Source organism: Phasianus colchicus, chromosome 8 (genome assembly GCF_987193195.1).
Source record: "Phasianus colchicus chromosome 8, bPhaCol1.hap1.1, whole genome shotgun sequence".
Taxonomy (NCBI): Eukaryota; Metazoa; Chordata; class Aves; order Galliformes; family Phasianidae; genus Phasianus; species Phasianus colchicus.
Genome location: NC_143443.1, coordinates 24,265,024 through 24,288,058, shown reverse-complemented (window position 1 = coordinate 24,288,058; position 23,035 = coordinate 24,265,024). Strand labels below are relative to the sequence as shown.

Sequence of the window (23,035 nt, the reverse complement as noted above, 5' to 3'; positions counted from 1 at the left end):
TGAATTTCATTCTTATTTTTAACGCTTTTTCATTTTGAGTTGCTGCTTGGAAGGGTTAAAATCTTTTACTCACTAGCTTGCATTTTCTGCTGCGTGGAAGAATACTGAATTTTTTTTAGTACTGTCTACATGGGGCATAAAACAAAAGTGGTCGAGCTCTTTGTCTTGTGAGTAACTGTATTTCTTTCCCAGATAGACTCTTTTTTTTATGATAAGTGACTTCTAACAATAGTCTGCAGTTTGCTACTAGCTGAGCTGACTTTGAGATGTCAATAGGTAATAAATTCAGTACTCAGATCAGCTTTTGTGGTCTCCAAGTTTTGTTTGATGTCATCATCCATTAATTTTGCCTTTGTTGTTGCACCTAAAATGCATTGAGAGCGCTGTGTTCAATGTGTTGATATTTCCTTTTGCACCTGCAGGTATCTTGGCAAAGAGGGCTGGGCTCCAGCTTCATATCTGAAGAAGGCTAAAGATGATCTTCCATCTAGAAAAAAGAACTTAACTGGGCCAGTGGAAATCATTGGAAACATCATGGAGATCAGCAACCTGCTGAACAAGAAATCCACTGACAAGGAAACTCAAGCAGAAAATGAGACCTCAGAAACACATATCACCAAGAAGGAAATCAGTTTGCCTATTCTTTGCAATGACTCTAATGGTAATGCCATGATGACACCGGACAAGCAGGCTTCCAAACTGGCCCAGGGATCTCCAGCCATAGCAAGGATAGCGCCACAAAGAGCTCAAATAAGTAAGTCATTAAAGTAGTGAGGATTTCCACCTGCTTGCAATGAATTGTTGTTTTATGTCTTTCAGGGCTGGTGTTGCCTAAGGTCAGCTTAGGTCCAGCATATGCTGCCCTTACAGCTGAGCCTGCTGTGTAGATCTTTGCACTTGTCTGTAGATTTGCAGGAACTCCAGGATATGGTCATTTTTTAACAGTGATGAAATTTGACCTTATATAAAGACTGGCTAATGTTTGTTTATCTTAGCAACTATGTAACATTTTATTTCAGGAAAAGGCTTTTTCTCCTCTTCTGAGCACCATAAAACGTGCTGCCCCTCAGCCCCAGTAATGTAGATGATGTGATGATGCATTCAAATCAAGGAGACCATGTACATCTTATCTTGCATTTGGTTTGCTTTTATCCTGGGATTAAGTTGCTGTAATATTTGTATTACTTCATCTGCAAAATGCAGATGCTAACACTCATCTGGGCAGGGAATGGTAAGATACTTTGAGAGAGGATAATATAAATGTTACTAATATAGTGGATTATTTTTACTGCTGGGGGGAAAGCTAGATATTAGGCCAGTTCTTTGCTGGCTTGCCTCCAATGGCCTGGTCAGTTCCAGCAGAACATACAATCCACTACTTTCTGGCAGTGATTTCCTCTTAAATTTGCTAGCCTAGCTGAGATAAATAGCAAAGTTACCTTAGTATTTCTAATATATCCTCATGGTTTCCTCCCTTGTTTCACAGGGGTCGCTTAAATATTTCAAATATTGATTTCTAATGCTCTCATTGTAACAGAGGAGAGCTGCTGAGGAATGTGTTTAGCAGTATCTAACACATTAAATAAATTTTCCCCTCATCTTTCCTGCTTAGGTTCTCCAAATTTAAGAACAAGGCCACCCCCACGAAGAGAATCCAGTCTGGTTTGTATTGTTTTACAATATACAGTAGCAATGGGGGTAGGTGTGTGGGTACTTTATTAGGCTTCCTACAGTTGTACTAAATGTGGTGCAGTGGGGCATATCAGAGACGTCCTTTATTTTCATGACTGTTCATTTTATTGTTGAACAGACATAGATATCCTGATGTTAATTGGGAGATTTCTGTTTTCTTTAGTTAGGGCAACGTTTTGAAAATGTTGAACTGTTCTTAATTTGCAGTCCACTCCCACATCAGAATATTTTGATGCTATGTTATGTCTGAACCTAGAAAATAGTCACTTTCAGTCCTACTGAAAAGGTATTTTGAGGAGGAAAAAGTCATGTTGGACATGAGACAGTTACTGGGAGTTAGATATCAGAAGCCTTCACAAATGAGTATGTAAAACTCAAACTGATCTGACCCAGCAGTTTCATACCCTCAACCATATGAAGAATTGGTGGTATGAGTATTTTCACAGGAAAATAAAAGTTTTAAGTAGGGAGAACATTGTAAATCCACTGTGTCCTGTGAATGTGCATTAAAAGCCCGTTTGGCTGACTTAGAAGTTTTAAAGTTCTTCTGAATATTTTTTTCAAGGACTCTGTCTTTTGATATTAAATGATAGATGACTTGTCGTAACGCCTGGGAGTGTTTTCCCTCCTTCCATTGCTCCCATCTCTGAGGTGGCTAAGCTTCACTGTCGTATATGTTTAAAATGACTTGGGATCTTATGGAAGGGTGCGTGCTGCAGGAATAAGACCTTCTATGATTGTTTATTTTCAAAGCTGGGAGTGTGGAATTTTGAACCAATTTATGACATTTGGACTATCATCTGGACAGTTCTCATCCGAAGTAATCTATCACACAGAAGTCACACTAATAATTTCTTTGTAGATAGATAATACATAGTATTCGATCTTTGCTATAGCTTTTTTGATCATTTTGTGTTACTTGAGATGCCTCTCAAGCAACCAGATGAATATACCCTCTAAAATGCAATAACTTAATGTAAAGGCATATAGCTTTTAGAGAAGTCTGATATGCTACCATAATAGCTGGAAATATCAGTGTCTTGTTTCTCATGGAGCCATTGTAAAATTTAAATATGGGTTTTGCTGACGTTTGGATGTTGGTATTGAGTAGCTGTTTGGGGACTGTTATGGAGAGAAACTGAAATCTTTTGGTCCTAAAGTGACGTTCTTCCCCTTTTATCACTTCAGCTGAGCAGAGCTCTCATTTCTCATTGTAGAAGATGCCCATTTGATCATATCACTGAAGAATGAAAATCCAGCAGCATATTAAAAGCAATAATTCATTAGGATTACATTTTTGTAGTAGTATATTTGGCAATACACAGAATCTATCATAGGCGTGTTGCAATGCATTTTTCTGCAGTTGTGACAAGTCATCCAGAATGGAGTGTTACTGAACAAGGTCCCGGAGTAAATGGGCTGTTGTGACTGTGACTGGTATGGCAGCTCACAGTTTATGCCCCATCAGTAAAATGTTTTACTGTTCAGGTAAAGATTATCACACTTGCAATAGCTAGCAAAAATGTCATTGACAGTGCATATTTAGAAAGCCTTCTCTCTTGCACCCCATTTCTTTAGAAAGTTGCACAAGAAGAAGAAAGAGTTCAGTGAATAGAATGTCTGAGAAGGCAATTTCTTGTTCATACTGCTGTTCAGCCTGCTGTTTCTATGGTTTAATTGAACAAAACTTCCTGTTTGCCATAGGGTTTTCAGTTGCCCAAACCACCAGAGCCACCCTCTGTGGAAGTGGAATACTACACCATTGCAGAGTTCCAGTCATGTATTTCTGATGGGATAAGCTTTCGTGGTGGACAAAAGGCAGAGGTGAGCCTTAACAGTGCAAACAGTGGAAAAATAATGCTTGGCTGTTGTAGGGGACAGGATTGACATGGAAGGAGCGAAAAGTAATTCGTAGAGACTTTTGTCTAAGTAATGTGTTCCTTATCGTCTCATAGGTTATAGAAAAGAATTCTGGTGGCTGGTGGTATGTGCAGATTGGAGAGAAGGAAGGATGGGCTCCAGCATCTTATATTGACAAGAGGAAGAAGCCAAATTTAAATAGAAGAACAAGTACTTTAACCCGCCCGAAAGTTCCTCCCCCAGCACCACCCAGTAAACCTAAAGACTCTGAAGAAGGAACAACTGGAATGGTTTCTTCAGAGAATACCCAGGACTCTCCCCACAAGGTGAAATATGAAGAACCTGAGTATGATGTGCCTGCCTTTGGCTTTGATTCAGAGTGTGAAGTAAATGAAAGTCATCGTGAAGAGGGCACTCCTGAAAAACGACTATTTCAGCCCCTCAAGCCCTCTCCTGTGTCATCACTTCAGAAAGCAAAGTTCAAAGTAGGAGAGTCTTCAGAGGATGTTGCTAATGAAGAAGAAACCATTTATGAGAACGAGGGGTTCAGGCGTTACGTGGAAGATGCTTTGTCCAATAAGGAATCTAGTGGAGACTCTGATTCCCAGAAAAGCTCTTCTCTTTCATTGATTCGAAGGAACTCTCCGTGTTCTCTCTCTCCTAAATCATCATTCATGAAGCCCAAGATGGAAAAAGACATCCAGCCCGAGGTTGGAAAATGTCACTATTCTAGGAGTGAGGAGACAAAACCAAGATCAGCTTCAGATGTTGGCTTACGTAGCATGCCAAGAACAGGCATGAAGAAAGAGCCTGGGCAGAGTCCTTCAATTAGAGCAAAACCAATTGTTAGGCCCAAACCATTCCTGAACAAGGCAGATTCTCAGAGTCAAGAAAAGATGGATATCAGCACTTTAAGGCGTCAGCTGAGGCCAACTGGGCAACTCAGAGGTGGACTTAAAGGTTCAAGAAGTGAAGAGTCTGAAAGCCCACCACACACAGCTTCTGAAAACCACGATGATCATGTTAGGAGGGGCTCAGCTGACCTCATTACAGTTCCTTCCCGTGGCATTTTCAGTTCTAGCCATCCAGCCAAAACTGAGCAGGAAAATGATTCCAGGTGTTTCTATGTGACCACTGACTCATACCAGAAGGTACAGGATTCTGAAATTTGCTTCCCAGCAGGTGTAGAAGTGGAAGTGCTTGAAAAGCAAGCCAGTGGGTGGTGGTACCTGAAATACGGAGATATGGAAGGCTGGGCTCCTTCCCATTACTTGGCTCTCCCTGATAACCAGCAAGAAACCACGTCGGCAGAGACCGATGCCTCATTTGCCAGAAACAGGAAAAATGAAAATAAATCAAACAGCTTAGAGAAGATAGAGAAGAGGGTTCAGGCTTTGAACACCATCAACCAGAGCAAACGTGCAACACCACCCATCCCAAGCAAACCTCCAGGTGGATTTTCAAAAACATCAGGACCTGTAAAAATGCGGAATGGTGTGAGGCAGCTTGCTGTCCGGCCTCAGTCGGTGTTTGTCTCCCCACCACCTAAGGATAACAACTTGTCATGCTCCTTGCGCAGAAATGAGTCTTTAACAGCCACAGACCATCTTAGAAATGTGCGTCGGAATTCCTCCTTCAGTAATGCACGGTCGCAGCCAGGTGATGCAAAGGGAAAGCAGCCTGAGAGGTCGGGCTCCGAGGGTTCAGAGACCACCTCCAACCTCCCCAGCCAGAGGAATGGGATCCCCGTGTCTACTGTCAGGCCAAAGCCCATTGAAAAATCCCAGTTCATCCATAACAATCTCAAGGACATCTATGTTTCGATTGCAGACTATGAAGGGGACGAGGAGACTGCAGGGTTTCAAGAAGGTGTCTGCATGGAGGTTCTTGAAAGGAACCCAAATGGCTGGTGGTACTGCCAGATCATGAATGGTGTGAAGCCATTCAAGGGCTGGGTGCCCTCAAATTATTTGGAGAAAAAGAACTAGTATTGCAATATCTTTAACCTCCCTAATTTATACTGTTCCTGCTGTGTACATGTGGAAAAAAAAAAAACTGCTATACAATAAGACCTTTCCCATGTGCCCCAGTTTGTACAAAGGGACGAAGGAGTCTATGCTGAGGACAAATCTGCCATGTTCTGGAGAGGTTTGTGGGGTTAGCATGTTGTAAGCAACTATGAAGATGCAGCAGTCAACTGCCTTTTTGTGAAGTTGTTAATAATCTTATATGTGTAACAGGGTATTGCATCCCATCTTTCCCGTTATTAATAGGAAACCAAGTGTGTGCCTTTCATGACAGAAATACACATGCATCTCAACTTGGGGAGTTCTGTGCCAAACTCTTTTACAGTCTTGGCTCCCTTTTCTCCTCGTTCTTGTCCGTATGTGGAATACCCAAGAGTTTCGGATGCATTTCTACAACTCGCAGTGAGAAGCAAATGGAATTTTCTGAAACGCAAACGGACTCTAACCCTTTGGAGAAGCTTTTTTTTTTTTTTTTTTTTTCCCTTCTCAACAGTTGTTTGGTCCAGAGTTGGAGCCTTTTCATCGTGGAGAGATTTGGTCTCTGACTTCATCTGTGTTTTGTTCTTTCTGCTAATTCACCCGAAATGGCGATCAGGTGGTGTTGGTTGGGGGGCTCCTTGTTTCCTTTCTTTCAGTCTCCTTCTTTGAGTTGATTTCAGGTGTTCTAGGGCAGCAATGCCTACTGGTGCTTGTAAAGACAAACCTAGAAACCCTATGCTTAAGCACGTTTATTACTTTGTAGGCTCCCTATTTAGTTCTGTGCCTGACTTCTGCCAGGAGATCGTGGTTGAGTCTCTTTACAGAACTGGGTTTCTCAAAACTTGTCGTAATATCAAAATGTACAAAAATCCCTTAAGACACTGAAGACGTGGCTGTCAAATGTGTTGCTTCTGCTTTTTAGCAGTCTGGTCTAAATCCAAGCATACTGTCTGCTAGCAGGGCCCACAGAGGTATTAGTTAGAAATAGCTGTAACCTTCTGCAACATCAGTGTTTACAATGAGGGGGAAAAAAAGCCATCAAACTCGGTCTGCACATCCTTAATTTGTATATTTTTGGGGAATTGTTTTTCCGTGTTTTGTTTCTTTTCTGTGCATTCTGGGTTAACTTTTTTTTTTCTTTTCTTTTTTTTTTTTTTTTGTCTTGGTTTACCAGAAGAGACTTTAAACTGAAGTAGGAGCCAAATATGTGTTTCTGTTCCCACTTGAATCCAAGAAGTACATTTGTACTGGAAAGTGTGCCTGGGCTTTTCAGGCTCAGGGATTTAATATCAAAGCAATTAAGTCTAAAACACATTAACCAGGAAGCTGCCTCTTCTAGTTCCATTTGTTTGGTTTTTTTAACTCATGCTTTGAAATGTGGCACCTGGTGAAGATGGCGCTGTGTGAAATAGAAGAGGCATCCACTGCAGAAGGCTTTGGAATATGAAGTTATTCTTGAGGTAGCCAACTCTTGTACTGTAAACATCATTGGCCAAATCCCTACTGTACTTGAGAAAGCCTTGTTTGTTTTCTTTTATTTTTAAAATGGTTCTGTTAATCACTCTAAATCAAAATCTAATTCTTTTAAATAATAGGTAGTCTTGTGTGTCTGTTTTAACAGGGAAGAGGCATACTATTTCACTACTGGTTTACACAACATGATACATGCCCCTTTTTTTCCACCAGAGCTTCATACGATTTGGCTTGGAAGGTAAAGGTTACAAAGACTTTAAAATAGCTGGGATCAAGGGTCTGAGTAAAATAGCACAACAGTATTGTGTGTTACGGGGGATGTTTCTCTGCCAAAAAAAAATTATACAATTTATACGTTGTTCTTGTCTTTATTCTTAATTTATTTTTTTTTTTGAGGGGGGGTGGGGCTTTTAATTGCTATGGTAATATTGAGAGAGTTCCCTGCAGCTAACCTGTCTGATATCCTTTAGGTGGCTGAAACAACATCGAAGTGCCACAACAGGCTACAAGCAGTGCTGTGGTTTGAGCGGCTCTCAGAATCCAGGCAGGGAGGGGTGGGTGTTTGGGATCCCTTTCAGTTGTGGTGGCAGGAGAAGGAGGTGTATCTGCACAACAGCTTGTATCGGAGTGCAGGACCCTCTTTGTACCTTACATCTTACTATATAATATATATGTATGTATCCAGTTGGCTTCATCTTACTGGATGTGTTTCTGAGGCATTGTGGCCCAGTCTCATACTTCTCCCCATTTTTAGTTGTACTAATATGGTCGCAGCTGTAAAAGGCTGTTGGAGCTGTTGTGAGATTATAATAGAAGTATTATATTCTTCTGCTGGACAGTATTAAATAGAGCAATACATAGAGTTATCTGCTAGATTGCAGTACTAATAGTAGTGACTTAGTGACTTGTATTAATGTTATGATTTATTTTAACAATAATGATGCGGAAGTGGTTCATTATTTTGAATTAATGCACTTTAACAATAAAAGAAACCAAAATGGAAGCCAATGCAGAGAACTAAGTGCATTATTTAAAGGTGCAGTATATAATTATCATTTTCTTGAAGCACATATTTATTAAGAATTAACTTATTATTTTAAATATTCTAAAGTTGTTTAGAGACATTCCCACCAAGTCGTCTCTTTGGGGGGAAGTAGAAGCACAGCTCCCAGATCTTCTGCATTGAGCCACTGAATTCAAGTATGGTGCAGAGTGATGTGAGCCCCCCACCCAGGGAAAGGAGAGCAGCATATGGCTCAGGTAGGAAAGCCCAGGCTGCAACAAATAGTCACACTTGCATCCAGCCAAAGCTGAGCCCGGAGTATCTCTGAGCTGCAGGAGTCCTTGTAGGATTTGAGAAGGAAAAGCTGCTTTTTGTGGCTATTTTGTGGCTATTTTTGTGGCTTTTTGATGCTTGGTGCCACATGCCTTGCACGATGCTGAATGGTGGATGGCTGGTGCCTGTATTATCACCAGGCTTTTCTTAAGCATCAGCCCAATGCACACACTGGCCCAATTGCTCCTTTATCCCACCTTGAAAGCTTTGTGAGGGCTGAGGAAAGCCAAATCCTATAGATGAGGCTGCAAAGCCAGTGCTGTTGTGGCTGCCCTCTGCCCTTCTTTCTCAACCTGCACTCACAGAAGGGATGAGTGCAAATTAGTTGCTTATTGTCAGCAATGAGTGAGGGCTGCTGCCTGACACACTGGGCTTCACACCCAGTGGGAAGGCTCTGGTTTGGGCTTCCTTTTATTCGATGCTTGAACATCTGAAGGGCACTTCTAAAGCAAATACCATACCCCCCAGCCCCTGAAAATACTGTTATTTTCTTTTCTTTGTCCTCTCTTCTTGCTGTCACCACAGGTGATTTATTTTTGTTATTTTTTTTATTTTTGCAACTGAAAGACATCAGGTCAATTTTAATTTATTTTTTTTCCATTGGCAAGCAGCTAGTTCCCCAAAATTGCAAGCCATTTTCTTTGTTAGCTGTGAAACAAAGGGAGAGGCCCAGAAGTCCATCAGAGAAGCTGACTGTAGGGCAAACCTGGAAGGGGGGACTCAAAGGACAGTGCAGTGCTGGAAGCGTTTTAGCTCTTCTCTGAAATGTTCATGTCGCCTTAAGCTTTATTTACTAAATTTGTCAGAACTGACACTGGATCAAGAGCAATATTTAAAGATAACATACACCTCAGTGGGCACTCAATGCAGAAATCAGTAGTACTGTTTAAATCTCCCTCTTTCTGTTCTTGAACCAGACGGAAGAGAAGGAGTTCCTTGGGGCCCCGGCGATGCCAATTGCAGCAGAAGGGAGCCCTCACCTGGGGGAGAGGTGGCTGCTGTCACCACTGCCCCCACTGTCCCAAAAGCCTTGAATTGGAACCAACAGAGAACCCCAAGCCCAACACCATAGAACAAAATTTGAGAATGTGAAAATTGCATCTTGCTGTATACTGCAACTTTAATAATAATGAGCACTTCTGAGTTCGTTATTGAGGTTTATATAATGCCTGAAAGATTTAATTGCTGTTTTCCTCTGTCTCCCAGTTCATCCCACTTTCTTCTAACAGCAGTAATATGGTTTTGTTGGCTGCCTTTCTCCATGGAAGGCAGTTCCTGTTAATTCTTCTCTCTTGTCTTGCAGTGAGTAGGTGCAGCCATATGTACCAGTCCTTTGCAAGCCAAACTTTCCAAGATAAAAGATGCAATGGGCGTGTGCCAGGATACCGACTGTACAAAAACAGCACATGCTCAGTAATTTCACAGATTGAAATTGGCTCATGGTTTGACTCCTAAAAATGGATTTTCACATGCACTGGTACAGATAAAACATGGATGTGGCCCTTATGGATGCACTCCAAAGGCTCTTTCCATTGCGATGCTATAAAGTTTGACGAAGGCATTATATGACTGTTTCCATCACTTTCAGATCTTAATGAATCATATTTTATTGTAATATATATTCATTGCTTTCTTCAGTTAAAAAGAAAGTTACTGCTTTTATCTTATATGAAAAACAAGGGAATTTGGTAAAGCATTCATTATTTTCATATTCCTAGTATTAACAGAATAGAACTAGTACTATTTAATTTTAGATCTTCATAGCTAGCTTGTTAATAACTCATATTTTCCTGTGTTGTATCCTACTATTTTTTCTATTTTTTTTCCCAAATACTCTGCATTCTTGAGGAAAAAAAAAAAATATCAAATCCAGTGAGTGGATAAGTGCAATATTCATCGAATAAACAGGCCCCTCATCCAGGACTTGGAGTGGAACGTGCAGTGTGAAATGTTTGCAATTCTCTATTCATGCACTCTTATGGGAGCAGGAGATGCAGGTGAGGGGGCAGGTGGATGAAACGGGACCCTTGGGTCGGTAGGGATGGATAGCTGGGGCTGTTGGTCTTGGAACAGCTGCTTGTCATAGAGAGCATCACCTGGTACTAAAAGTGTAAGGATTATGCAGCATGTTGCCAGGTTTGTGTATAGGGTATGCATTAATGTCCTTATTAATACAGGACTTCTGAGCTATGCTTTGAGTACTCTGTATGTCATCCTTGCATGATACTGCCTTCTGGTTTGTCTCTGCTGGTGGTTGTCCTCTTTTGCTTCAGAATCAATAACTTAAGAAAAGAAAATACTTCTGCTGGTGCTGTCCCAAGTTTTGATACTGTACTGTTATTTGTATTTATTCTGAGAGCTGTGGAAATGTATTTCTATATGTCCTCATTTTTTTTTTTCCCCTTACTTTAACAATAAGGAAGAAAGTCCCCATTTTATCCAGGTTACTTCTCACCTGCACAATTTCACAGCTAATTTGATTTTTGAAATCCTAGTTCCTGGCTTGCAAAGGATGATCATTCACTTCCAAAGTAAAGCTGAGCAGAAACTCTGCTCTTAAAAAATAATAATAATAATCCTATTTGAATGGATGGAGAATTTCCACCTGTCCAGAGTAATGTCACCATCCAGGTAGCAGCAAAACCTCTCTTTGAAAAACTGGACTGTTTTAATGAGATCCAAAAGTAATGTGAAAGACAAGCATTGGGTTCTTTGAGCTCTGGGGAGTGTGTCTCCCAAAGCTCTACTTGATGTCCCTGGAGGGCAGCTGTACCTCAGCCTTCTGCTTAATTCTTGTCCTGCTGCCCTTGAGTTTGTGAAAAGGCCTGGCTATTACCAGAGACCTTTGCATTCAAATAAGAACTGAGTTCTGCAGCTGTATTGAAATAGATGTTTTTCAAAATCATGTTATTGATACTAACACTTTACAGATGAATCTTGTTTTGGGGAGCCAACCTAATTTTTTCACTTGCTCTTATCCAAACCAGCCAGAAGTCCAGGAGCATCAGTAGGGTTACAGTGGCAGACACCCTCATGAGCGCTCACACAGCCCGTTCTCCTAAAGGAGCATGGGAGTGCTGAGCCTGGGGCTGTCGTGCACCATCTGCTGCATGCAGGTTGTGCAGCTTTGTAAGACCCACTGGAGCTTTGCTTCTGTCTTGCCGGTGTCTTTCCAACACCAGCAGCTCCTTCTCTGGCAACTTCACGTGTTATTTATCCATGTAGCAAAGTGTAGTGTGTAAATTCAGTGTTCAGTAGCTGCCAACAACACTAATAGAATGGTTCAAGAGCAAATGTTTATTTTTTTTCCCATTTGCTTTTAGTTGTTTGATAGAAGCAGGGACCACCAATGTGGCAATGCGTAGGGAATGTGTTTGCATGCTTGAACTCTTCAATGGCCTCTGCTAGCTGTGCCCGGTGCTTCTATTTCTCTTTCTGTCTCTCTGTGCTGCTCAGTGGCCACATCTGTTGTTTGTCTGTAGCTTCAGATGAAGTACTGTACGTAGGGCTGCATCCAGAGTTCTCTCCCAGACTTGGGGTTGCAATGTAGGTTACTGTTGCTGCTTTTCCTCCTCATCTTAGAGCCAGTTGGAGCACCCAGAGCTCCCCAGAACTTCCCCTTGGATATCTTTCTTGGGGTGTGGGTTGTCCTTACACCACGGCCGGGGCTCTGCAGTGATCCCTGGGCTGAAAGCTGAGTGCAGACCCGATGGCACAGGCAGAACAAAGTAGCTTCTCCCATTTTATTATGTCATGGCTGGGCTGGTCCCATCACCAATGTTCTTCGTTTGTTCTTGCATCGAGGTAGCGTTGATTCTAGTTGAAGAGTGCAATTTTGTTTTGTTTTGTGTTTGGGTTTTTTTTGTTTGTTTGTTTCTTTTCTTTAATAAATAAATTTGGTTTAAAGCTTCACACTGGCATTTTTAGACCTGTTTTTGTCAGCATAAACCACCGCTGTCCTGAGTTGAGACTCCTGTTTGTTACTGAATCAAACTAATGGGAACTGTATTAATGATTTGGAAAGAAATGAAAGGCAACTATATTGGCAGGGGAGGGGTGGGAAAAGATAAAATACGAGGGGAAAAAGTGTTTTTAATAAGGTCGTAAATTATTTGATCTGACACTGCAGGTGCTTTCTCTGTATAGATGGTTTTCATACATCACTGCTCTGTGTTAGGATTTTTCATTACTGAGAAAAGTTGAATTTTACACTCTGTGATGATGGTAGTCTGTATCCTGAAGCCAGTGATCCCCCAAAGCAAGACAAACACATGCCATGTGATTGCTGTACCGGAGGCACTCTGTACCTTTCTTTCTCGGTCTCTATTTGGTGGAGGGAAGAAGCAGAGGGGAGGGAGAATCGCATGGCATTGCCAAAACCCCATCATCATCCTTGGGGGCATCAAACTGTGTTCTGGGTCTGGATCCCCTGAGCATCCAGGTTGGGCTTGTCTGTCCTATTGAAGCAGGACAGGAGAAAATACTGCAGTCACTGGAACTTAGCCTATAACCATCAACAAACTGGAGCAAATTAGAAGGGAATTTAAAAAAACCTTTAAAAATATGAGAGATTTCAGTGAATAGCCAATGTTAACTATTGCCTGTCTTAGATTTTCACGGTGGGGGGATGTCATAATTGTTTCCAGTCTGTAGGAGAATTTTTTTTGCCCCTTGCTGAAGGGGCTTGCTCATTACTCGTGGTGGGTTCAGACCTGGAGTATTGCAGAAGCGGAGTGCATGGAGCATTACAATGGCTTTTCTGTACTACAAGCTGACTGTTATGGGGTCAATAGTGCACAGAGTTAAGTGCATTTCTGTTGTCTGGCTCACATCATGCTGCATCAGTGCTGTTGCTGTACTGCAGGTTTAATTGCAGGCAGAGGTATTAGTTACTTTGCTCCCAGCTTTCGGGAGAATCAAACCAATGGGATGTCTCAGTTAGGAGTTGGTATCACACTTTCACATCAGAAGTCTTGCCTGCAGCTTGATTGCTGCTTCGGTCAAAGCTCAGATGCAAATATCTCTGTTGGGCACATATATCTGTGGCTGCTTCTAAAACTGTTAATTAGCTCAAATGATTTTTGGAAACAGTAGATACTTAATGGAGCCTAAACCTGTTGCTGAATGAAGGCTGGAATCTGTCTGAGTGGCTGTGCTCCCCTCTCCTAGGAGAGCACATCCGGTCTGGAAAGCCTTATGGTTTTTACTGTCCCAAATTTGTGTTTGATGACAAAATCTATCTAGGCCTGGTCCAAACAAGGTTTGCAGTGGTTTTTCCTGAGTTGTTGATGTTCTTAATATTAGATGCTGTTGTCATTTTTGTGTTGGTGTAGCATTCCATTTTCTAGTGGATAGGTGGTGGGAATGTACTTGGTGGTGTCTTGGGAGAGCATGTTGGTGACCAGAGACAGAGAAATGTGTGGTTGGTTTTAGTGTGTGTGCAGTCAAGTTGATGATGCTTTTTTGGTTGTTATTTTTGTTATTGTTTTTAACACGGGAACCATTTTGTCTGTTCTGCTTGGGAAAATGTCCTGAAGTTGTTGTGGTTTCTGTCGTGGTGTATATGGAAAAGGAATAACTGAGAACTGTTCTGTTTTCATATGGAGAGAGTTTATAAGGCGGGAGTCTGTTCTGTTTGTCCTGGGATGTGAGTTAAGCCAAGAGGTAAAGAAAATGAGTCGGAAGAAGCCCTTTTTGTTGTAACAGCTTGGGACCATATTTACCTGTGGCCCATGGTCCAGCTCTACTGAAGGCAGTGAATAGTGGTCATAGTGCAGGTGTTTGAGCTTTTTGTCCAAATATTGATTCTTTCAGAGCTGACAGGTATTTTGACATTCATGGCATCAACCATTAATGTACCTACAGCAGATGGGAAGCTATAAGCAGAAATAAGTACTGCAGCCCCATGGAGTGCCCAGTTTTTGTTTAGTGAACTTGAGCTGATGACCAGTGTGATTTTGTACAGTGAACAGCTCCTGATAGGGCCCACATGTATTTGGTTCTTTGAGATGCTTTCCTAGAACTGCAAATCCGGTGTATGATAGAAAATATTGGCCTTCCAGTCATCCCAGTCAAAACTGAAAGCCAGAAAATGACATTTTTCATGCAGCAGTATCTCTTGCCATTGGTGGCATGAGTTATCATACAGAATGCCCCTGTCTGAACTGGCACAAAACAGTTTGTGACCAGTCTCGCAGTCTGCATGTAATCTTGGTAGATTCAATGCAGTTCAGATTTGTAGGTAGAAAAGATGAGTAACTCCTTTACAGACTAACACAAGAATGTAGTTCTCATTTTTGCCAAGCAATCTTGTAGAAACGTCCCCCAAGGTTTAGCACAGATCCTTTGGGGACCTGTGAGTCTTTAGCTGATACATACGGTACTGTGGGCCTGATCCTGTGACTGGGATGGGAGAAGCATGTCTCTGTCAGGTGCACATCTCATCAAAATGAGATCATAGCACAGTGTTGCCACTGCTCTAGATTCCTCAGTGAGGAGGACAACAGTTGTGCAAAGTGTTACCTTCCCCATAATCCAGACTTGCAGAATTGATTTTAGTGCCCAGTCCAGAAATGGTTCAGAGCTGCCCTCTTTTCCATTGCTACCCAACAGCCACGTGCTGTGGCCGCTCACTTGCTCAGAGAACTGCAGTACAGTGTAAAGCAATGGAAGTTTGGGTGTTTTTTTTCCCACGTACTGAGGCAACGTAGTAAAATGAAATGTTTTGGCGTGGGATTTTAATAATGTCTTTGCATGCAGAACTGAGATGCTGCATGGGTCCGCTCAACAGAGAATTAGAAAAATGTCTCAGGCAGTTGTGCATGTGAAAATACAGAGCAAGAACTCAAGATTGCTGTGCCTGTGAGTAGATCCCAGCATCCCTCTTTAGGCACTTATCAGAGCTTAGGGGTGATCAGCATCTACTAATGGGCAATCAGGATTGCTTACCTTCCTGCATGCTCAGGACTGGCAGAGGTTATGAGGAATGGAGTCTGGGGGCTGTTCCCTCAGCTTTATTACAAGTTCTTGCAATGTGAGCCTCTAACATCTTCAAAGACTCAGGCAGAAGGGATTTGCTAAACAGACTGTATCTGTCATTTCCCAGTTCATTGATTGCTTGGACCAAAGGTGGTGCTAAATCTGATTTTCGTCTGTAATATTTATATTTTTTTGGATTTTTTTTAAATGCTTGATAAAACAGATGCAGTGTCCTTCTTACATGAGAGATTTATTCCCAGCTTGGGACTTGGCAAAACTGACTGGACCTTCAGGGTCCAGAATGGTGGCTTGTTAAAATTTGAGCAGGCTTGCAGTGTTTTGGGGGAAGTGGGAAAGGGTACTCTATCTTCAAATGTTTGCAGACTGTAAGAATTGACTTGTGATTTTTTTTTTAATTTTGTATTTTGTTTACATTGTCTCTTATGCCCTAAGGAAAAATAAATTTTTGACATTTTTAATTGTGATTCGGTTGGTTTATTTTATTTTCAACTTTTGATACTGTATTATTCCACTCTCTTTGTCAAATGACTAAATTTAAGTTTCCCAGAGAAACTTACAACTTGAATGTATGTGAAATTGCAAATTTAAGCTCAGGCTTAAATGGGTAAAGGAGCTCCATTTGTCCTCTAGCTCTGAATTGCTGCTGTAGCTGTATTTTGTAAAGCTTTATGGGCTGCTCACCTCTGTCCTCAAACACAAAGACCCTCTGTCTGTGTTGAGCAAGGTCTTAAGGCTTAACAGACATTTCAGTATATTCTTTTTGGAGAGTGATGTGGCATCAGATCCAAAATAAGAAGAGAAGCATTCTTTTTGCATGGGTGGCCCTTTTATCACAAAAAAGGTGGCTGAACATGTTGGGATGAGTTCTTACACACTCCTTCATCTACGCTGCAGAACTTGACCATGGCACTGTAAGGTCTGAGTACTGCATGGTTGCCAAGCTTTGCTGACACCTTGCTGGCTTTGAAGGCTGGAGGCCCCAGATAACAAGCAGAAGTTTCCTGCTACATGAAGCAGATGTGTAGGTGAAACTGAAGAGCTTTTTTACAGTAAGAGTGGTGGGGCACAGGCACAGGTTGCGCAGAGAGGGAGGGGATACCCTGTCCCCAGAGACACCCAAGGTCAGGGTGGATGGGGCTCTGAGCACCTGATGTAGCTGTAAGTGTCCCTGTTCACTGCAGGAGAGTGGGACCAGATGGCCTTCATGTGTCCCTTCCAACTCAATTATTCTAGGATTCTATGAAATGATGTCACTGGAGATGGAGCAGCTCTCAGCAGAGGCACGGTGTTTGCTCACCGTACCCATGTGAGCACATAGGTAAGTGGTTGCCAAGGGCTCCTGCTCAGCTATTCCAGCTCTCTGAAGGCTATAAGAAATTAGGTATGAGGCTGCACGCAGTCCTGGGCACTTCTAGGCACAAATCCGAGCAAGGAGTGTGCCACAAACTCTGTCTTTTCTTCCCATGTGTGTAGTGTGAACCTTGGGGTTGAAAGGGTTTTTCTCTAGCATACAATCAGCATATTACTAATGTACACCCATGTGTGTTATAACCCACTGTTAATTGTTCTCTTTGTTCCTCATTTTTCTCCACGCTCCACCACGATACCCTGCACCCAGGCATGTGCGTTTGAAAAATAAGTGCGTGCCGTGCCGGGGCAGAGCACCAGGTGGCGATGGAGGACCGGCTCTGCCCTCCTGGACCAAATTGGAGCATCCCTCCCCTCTTCTTCATCCCTCCCCAGCGCGGACCATGGGCCAAGACCGACAGAGTACCTACCTGCCTTGGTTCCTCTCGCTGACACCGAGAAAGGGGAGGGTTTGGGTTTTGCTCATTTGTCCTAAGACGTAGCAGTGCTTGGGCTCAGTGCATCTGGCAGGGGCTGTCTGGCAAAGCCAGCGTCCCCATTTTCTAGTGGCAGTCTGTTATGCAGCTCCCCCCTTAAGGGGTGTCCTGTGGCTTCACAGTGAATGAAAAGGACTTCTGAGACCCACTAGAGGTCCTCCTGTTCCTGGGAAAGCAGAAGCTGGGCACAATGCTTGGAGTTACAGCACAGGCACACTCAGACTTGGTTTGTTGCACCAGGGAAGATGCTTGGGAGCATGGGTTTGAGCTTCAGGAATGCCCTTAGTCCTCACTTTTAATTTTGTGTCTTCTTTTATCACTTAGCTGGACTTGAAGCACATCAAGGGCCTATTCATCATCATCATCCAGCTCTATACACCATCTCATCCTTCAGCACCAAAGGAAAGCCTGAGTACTCTCCCCCTGGCTCACTCCAAAGCAGCAGCTTTCATGCCACCAGTGCTTACCTCAACCTCTTGCTCCTATCCTGCCCTTTGCATTTTGCCTCACTTGTGGAGATGGCGAATACTCAGCTGGTCACGGTGCTGCAGGATACCTAAATCAGCTTTATTCACAATCACAGTTATCCAATTTTTCACAATGAGTTATTCTTCTCCTCAAACAGAACACAAAACATCTTAAAGTAAAGCAATGAAATGCAAATGACACAAGAACACAGAGGTACGTGGGAGCCTACACAATTCAAACAAAACAAAAGGTTAGGACTGTTGTTGGTACTGCTTTTGCTGTTTTTTTCTCACTGCAGAGAGCCTTGCTCTCCTCCCTGCTCACAACCGGAACCAGCTGATGCTGGGAGCAGGACTGAACCCCAAATTTTGAGCTTGGATGCTGGGGGAGCTTTCCGTTTATGCTAACTTCCAGACTTTGGTCCACAGTAAAACAAACACAGTTAATATATTAAAACACTCTGAATTCAAAAGGTGAAAAGGGAATTCACACCACTGCACTGGTACCCATAGATAGTTTCTTGAAAAATAAAATGTACCCATTGGCTTGCCCTGTGCGGGAGGGAACTGGTCCCACAGGCGTGGTGAAGGCCTGGGAGGCTGCTTATTGCACATTTCCCCACATCCACTGATTCACGGACACATTCCTACCTCTTGGATTCTTCCTTTCTGAAATTTTGGGGTGTGTTTAAACACTGACACAGATTCCCCACCTCTGCTGGTCCTGGAGGCTGCCTCTGTGCCCACACGCTGGCCATGCTCCTGGCATGGAGGCCATAATCGCTTCCTCCCACCCCTGTCCAAGCAGGGCCCCTGGGTTAGGGGTGGATGTGAGAGGTGTGCAAAGAAATGACGTAAATCCCTGTAACTGGAAGATCAGTGTTCAATTACAGAGTGCCCACCAGGCAGGCTGGGGGTGGCTGCAGGCCCCTGCAGGAGGCTGCAGTGATGGCGGTGCCTTTAGAGAAAGGCTTTACAAAGCACTCTCCAGCTCTTAGCATCTCCTTTGATTTTCTTGAGAGGTCAGGGTGAGGCCGTGTTTTCCAGAACCTTCACCCATCACATTTGTGGTGGTCACAATAGCAAAAGGCTCAGCACAAAGAGTGCAGCTCCATGGCATTCCCTGGCCTGGTGGCAATGAGGCAGGGTGAAGGCTGCGACCACACACCAGCCCTGACCACCCCTCAGGGCCCAGTGCTGCTTCTTCCTCCCAGAGGCACCAGGATGGGGCCAGGACAGCTGGGGAGCAGCTGCTGTAGCAGAGCATGGCCCAAGACCCTGCAGCTCTCGGCCAGGCCAGCAGCTGTGACAGTACCACGGTCATCATGGCACCCACTATAGGGACAGTGGGGTTCCCAGTGAGGGCAAGGGGGTTATTTAAATAAACCAAACCCCTCAAGCTATAATTATTTTCTTCTTTCCCCCTCTAACACATAAGGACAGCCATGTCCTGCCGGCGGGCTGGCTGTAAAGGGCTAAAAGTACCACCTGGCTGTTTTTGTCTTAAAGCACAGTGATAAAGTTACCAGTAAATGAGACCCGCAGACGTGGGTTTATACATTCTTCCCCAGTGGGGTTGGGTTTTTTTTTTTGTTTTTTTTTTTTGTTTTTTTTTTGTATTTTTGGGTTGGTTTTTTTCCTTCATTTTTCTATTCTCCTTCAGAATTGCTGTCTGGTGACAGGAGAGGAAAGGCGAGGGAGGTGCATCTTCCCCTCCTGCAGGCCATGGAGGCAGAGATGCTGCTGGATTCTTCGTGTTGCGTGAAGACCATTCAGGACAAGCCACAGCAAATTGGTGGTGGTGGGGTGTGAGAGATGCTTGTCATGCAACAGGATGGTGCCAGGAGGCAGCTGGACACTGCTGGGAGGGAGAGAGTCCAGTGTTTGCTGACAAACCCATCATGAATGAGGAACTGCAAGGAGGCAGCACGACAGCCATGGTGCTGGTCCCCTGGAGGTGCTGCCACAGTGGACAGAGAAAGAGGGTTTTCTTTAAAAGTCCCCATTGCTCCTGCATTTCCACTGCAGATGTGCTCCCTGCATCTCCCCTGCTGGGTCCATGCTTGCCTCACACCACACTTTTTAAGGGGCCAGTTGTAAATTGAAACACACGTCTTGTTTCTCCCCTTCCGCCAAGGTGTTCTTTGCACGCAGGATGGCTCCAGAAGGATATGTGCAGCACTGAACCTTTTATCTCTTGCTGTCCATGCTAAACATTGGAGACTCTCCTCCTCCATACGTGATGTAGAAAAGGGATGGTTGCTCCAGCTGTTTTTTGTTTGTTTGTTTTTGGGAGAAAGTTTAAAATCCATAGGGGGGAAGCAGTCCACGGTGATTTCCCTGATGCACTGGAGTTCAGCCCCAGGAGAGTAGAAGAGTAGCATCTAAGCTGGTCTCGTCTCTTGTACATGGAAGTGGAGGATCAGGAGTCGTGGTGGGTGATCGTTTTCAAATCCCCAGGTGATGAATAGAGACCAAGATCTGTGATATTTCACAGCCACCTCTCCACCTCCCTAGTCCCATCACAGCAGCTGCTGTTGCTCTAAGTGCTGCGGTATGTTTTGATGATATCTTTGATGGCCCGTCTGCAAATAGGGCAGCAAGCGTTGGCCATCTTCTTGAGCTTCAGACCACATGAATAGCAGAGACACATGTGTCCACAGGAATAAATGACTGTGTCTACCATGTTCTCATAGCAGATGGTACATTCATCTCCCCAGGGCCCTGAGACGGATGGAGAGATGGGCGACTCAGGCAAGCTGACGGGAGAGTTGGGAGCTGTGCCTGAAAGGCAAAGAACACGGTCACTTATGCTGCTTAAAAGGCTTCTCGACATCCCAGTGTAATTGCCCCAGAGCCAGCAGCAGAGGGTGGAATCGTGCCCTAGCAGCATATCACGGTTCAGCTGTCCTCCAGGATCAGGGCTCCTTCCTGCAATCTGCTGGTCACTGAGCCCTGGTTCACATGCCAAGACTTGGTGCAGCAATGAGGTAGCATCTGTTGAGATCTGCCACCCACAAAGAACAAACCAAGAGACAGCTGTTCTTGAGCATTTGGGACAAAGAGCAGTTTCACATTTTCAAACCTCTGTCTAAACATTAACAAAGGAGGAAAAAATGAGTAGGGGGTGGAGCAAACCATCTGCTTTGAAAAAGAGGAGGTCAGGTGGCAGCAGCTCCTAAGACAAGTAGTGCTTCATCTCTAAGGCTGATCTAGGGATATGGGAGACAAATCCCTCCCTGTGGGTCCTCCAGGACAGGGGTGGGGTGGTGCTGGCATGGGCAGCATTTAGCTCATAGCAGGCACATTGCTGCAAGAGCCACAAGGGTTGCAGTAATTGTGCCTGCACATAAATGTGGTGAAGACTCCCTGCCAAGCCAGATGAAGTGGCAAGATAATGAGAGAATTTCTGTTTGCCCCAAAAGATTCAAATGGTACCATCAGAGAAAAAGCACCTTGGTTAGGACAACAGTGACAAGACTTGGTAAATTACATAGCTTTGGGATCATATAGATCCCAGCATTCTAGAAATTTAACAGAACATCCTATCATTTGTACTTCATTTATCTAAATCTCATTGGAATATTAGAAACACTGTTACTGCTTTTTTGGGGTACCGTAGGTGTGTGGAGAAGGAAGGGGGGGGAGTTAAGCATATTTGTAGCTCCAGCCAAAGTCAGTGTGCAACACCACTGCCACAGAGTGCTCCACTGTGCGTCACAGGACCAATGCACAGAACAGAAACTTTGCTGTGTCCTCTGGGACCTTTCACGATGAAAAGGGTAAGAGAAATATTGCTGTCTAGGCATCTCAGCAGCTTCCACGTAAGTCAGACTGAAAATAGACTCTGCAGAGGCTCACCCTTCCTCTCCAAGGGAGCTGACAAGAGCCTCTGTTGGTTACTGTGTTTTTAAATCCATTCCGAGAGACAACCACAAAACTGTAAAGGGAGGCAGAGGAGAGAAGGGAGGTATCCCACCACACTTACCACTGATGGAGCTGCAGAGTGGGCCAGAGCCACACGTAGACAGGATGGGGTCAGAAACACCACTGCAGAGGACGGTGGGGGAATTGGGTGTTGATGTGGGTGAGCTCGGTGTGGACGGCCCCAGCCGCTCAGCCAGTATGGTGGAACCTGCGCCATGAGAAAACAAAGCCACGGTTACTTTTAAAAACTTGAGTCTGACGAGGCCCTGGGGATAAGCAGCAGGGGTGCAACTCTCAGTGCTGACCAGCCCTCATGACTGATCAGAAATCTAGGGAAAAAAAGAAAACCAACAAAAAAAGACCTTTCACACCTTTCCATATGCTAGCAACTGGCATAAGACAAGGGCTTCCACAGTCCCTGAAACTACCTGGTGTTCCTTTAACCATCATAACCCTTTGCTTCTGCCCTTTGTCTCAAATCTTTAGTTCCTTTCCCCGTGGTCTCAAGCTCCTACGTGTGCACAGCACTATAACTAGCGATGGGCTGGTGGCCAGTAAAGGACAAAGCCTGCAGAAGGGTAGGCTGGACTCCAACACAAGAATATATCACCTTGTCAAAGCATTCTGTGCTAACCAAGAGTAAAATATATCCCAGGCTCTCATAAATTCATGCTAAGTCACTCAAGGACTTCCTAAAGACAGATTCAAGCGTTTGGTAATCAGGAAAACTTAGCTCCATTCATTGCCCTGCCTTTTTTGTAGAGTGACATAGGGTAAGAGAAAGGGATAGCAGGTGAGGACAGAACTCTGGGTAGAAACTGATTTAGGGCAGAAGGAAAAATGGAATGCTTAAAATTCTGGTTGCTGCAAAGGTTTGGTTCATTGCAGTGATACAACCTGGGCTTTAGTATGGCAGCAGTGAGGTGGTGGCACACACATGAACCAAGGTAGGGTTCCTTGGTGGTAAGAATTAGTTTCCCTGCAGTTTTAAAGTTTTGTGTTGTGGGCTGGGAATCAGAGCTAAAATGCAAAGACTTCTTCATGTTACCATATAAGGAACCAAGAGACACAGAGGGTTTAGATCTGCAGTGTCCTTGATGAGCTGGAGGCTGCTCTCCAGAGGAAAAGCAGCAGAAGGCTGGGGACACCCTGTGGATCCCGTGCAAAGGTCGTTCTGTTCCTTGTTGCTGGGAGCTATCAAGCCAATGAGGACCAAACTCAGAAAGCAGGGACTCCAAGTGTCAACTCTGGATTGTGCAAAAAAGCATGACTACAGCAGCAGCACATGACACATTCCCCTGTCCTTTGTAGCAGATTGAGAAGTTCAAGTATTGTAGAGAAAGCGGGGGAAGCAAGTTTGGGTTGAAATCTGTTCTGAAGTCTGCATATGGGAAAATAAGCAATGTTCCTCAGCCATCAGACCCTCAGTTT

At 43.9% G+C, this 23,035-nt stretch overlaps 2 protein-coding genes across 10 annotated transcripts in view; one reads left to right on the top strand and one right to left on the bottom strand.

Moving 5' to 3' along the window:
- Nucleotides 1-11,074, top strand: part of SH3PXD2A (SH3 and PX domains 2A) — a 229,417-nt gene extending 218,343 nt beyond the window's left edge. For all 6 annotated transcript variants that reach the window (XM_090145459.1, XM_090145460.1, XM_090145458.1 and 3 more), the window contains 4 exons: nt 423-754; nt 1,613-1,662; nt 3,397-3,516; nt 3,648-11,074. In XM_090145459.1, the coding sequence (XP_090001585.1) occupies nt 423-754; nt 1,613-1,662; nt 3,397-3,516; nt 3,648-5,540 (2,395 nt within the window). In that variant the 3' untranslated portion in view covers nt 5,541-11,074. The remainder of the gene's footprint in view (nt 1-422; nt 755-1,612; nt 1,663-3,396; nt 3,517-3,647) is intronic.
- A 6,682-nt stretch (nt 11,075-17,756) lies between these two features.
- The window catches only part of NEURL1 (neuralized E3 ubiquitin protein ligase 1), a 134,930-nt gene continuing 129,651 nt past the window's right edge, over nt 17,757-23,035 (bottom strand). For all 4 annotated transcript variants that reach the window (XM_031597533.2, XM_090145465.1, XM_031597534.2 and 1 more), the window contains exons 5-6: nt 21,666-21,812; nt 17,757-20,461 (exon numbers count right to left, since the gene is read on the bottom strand). In XM_031597533.2, coding sequence (XP_031453393.1) covers nt 20,220-20,461; nt 21,666-21,812 — 389 coding nt within the window. In that variant the 3' untranslated portion in view covers nt 17,757-20,219. The remainder of the gene's footprint in view (nt 20,462-21,665; nt 21,813-23,035) is intronic.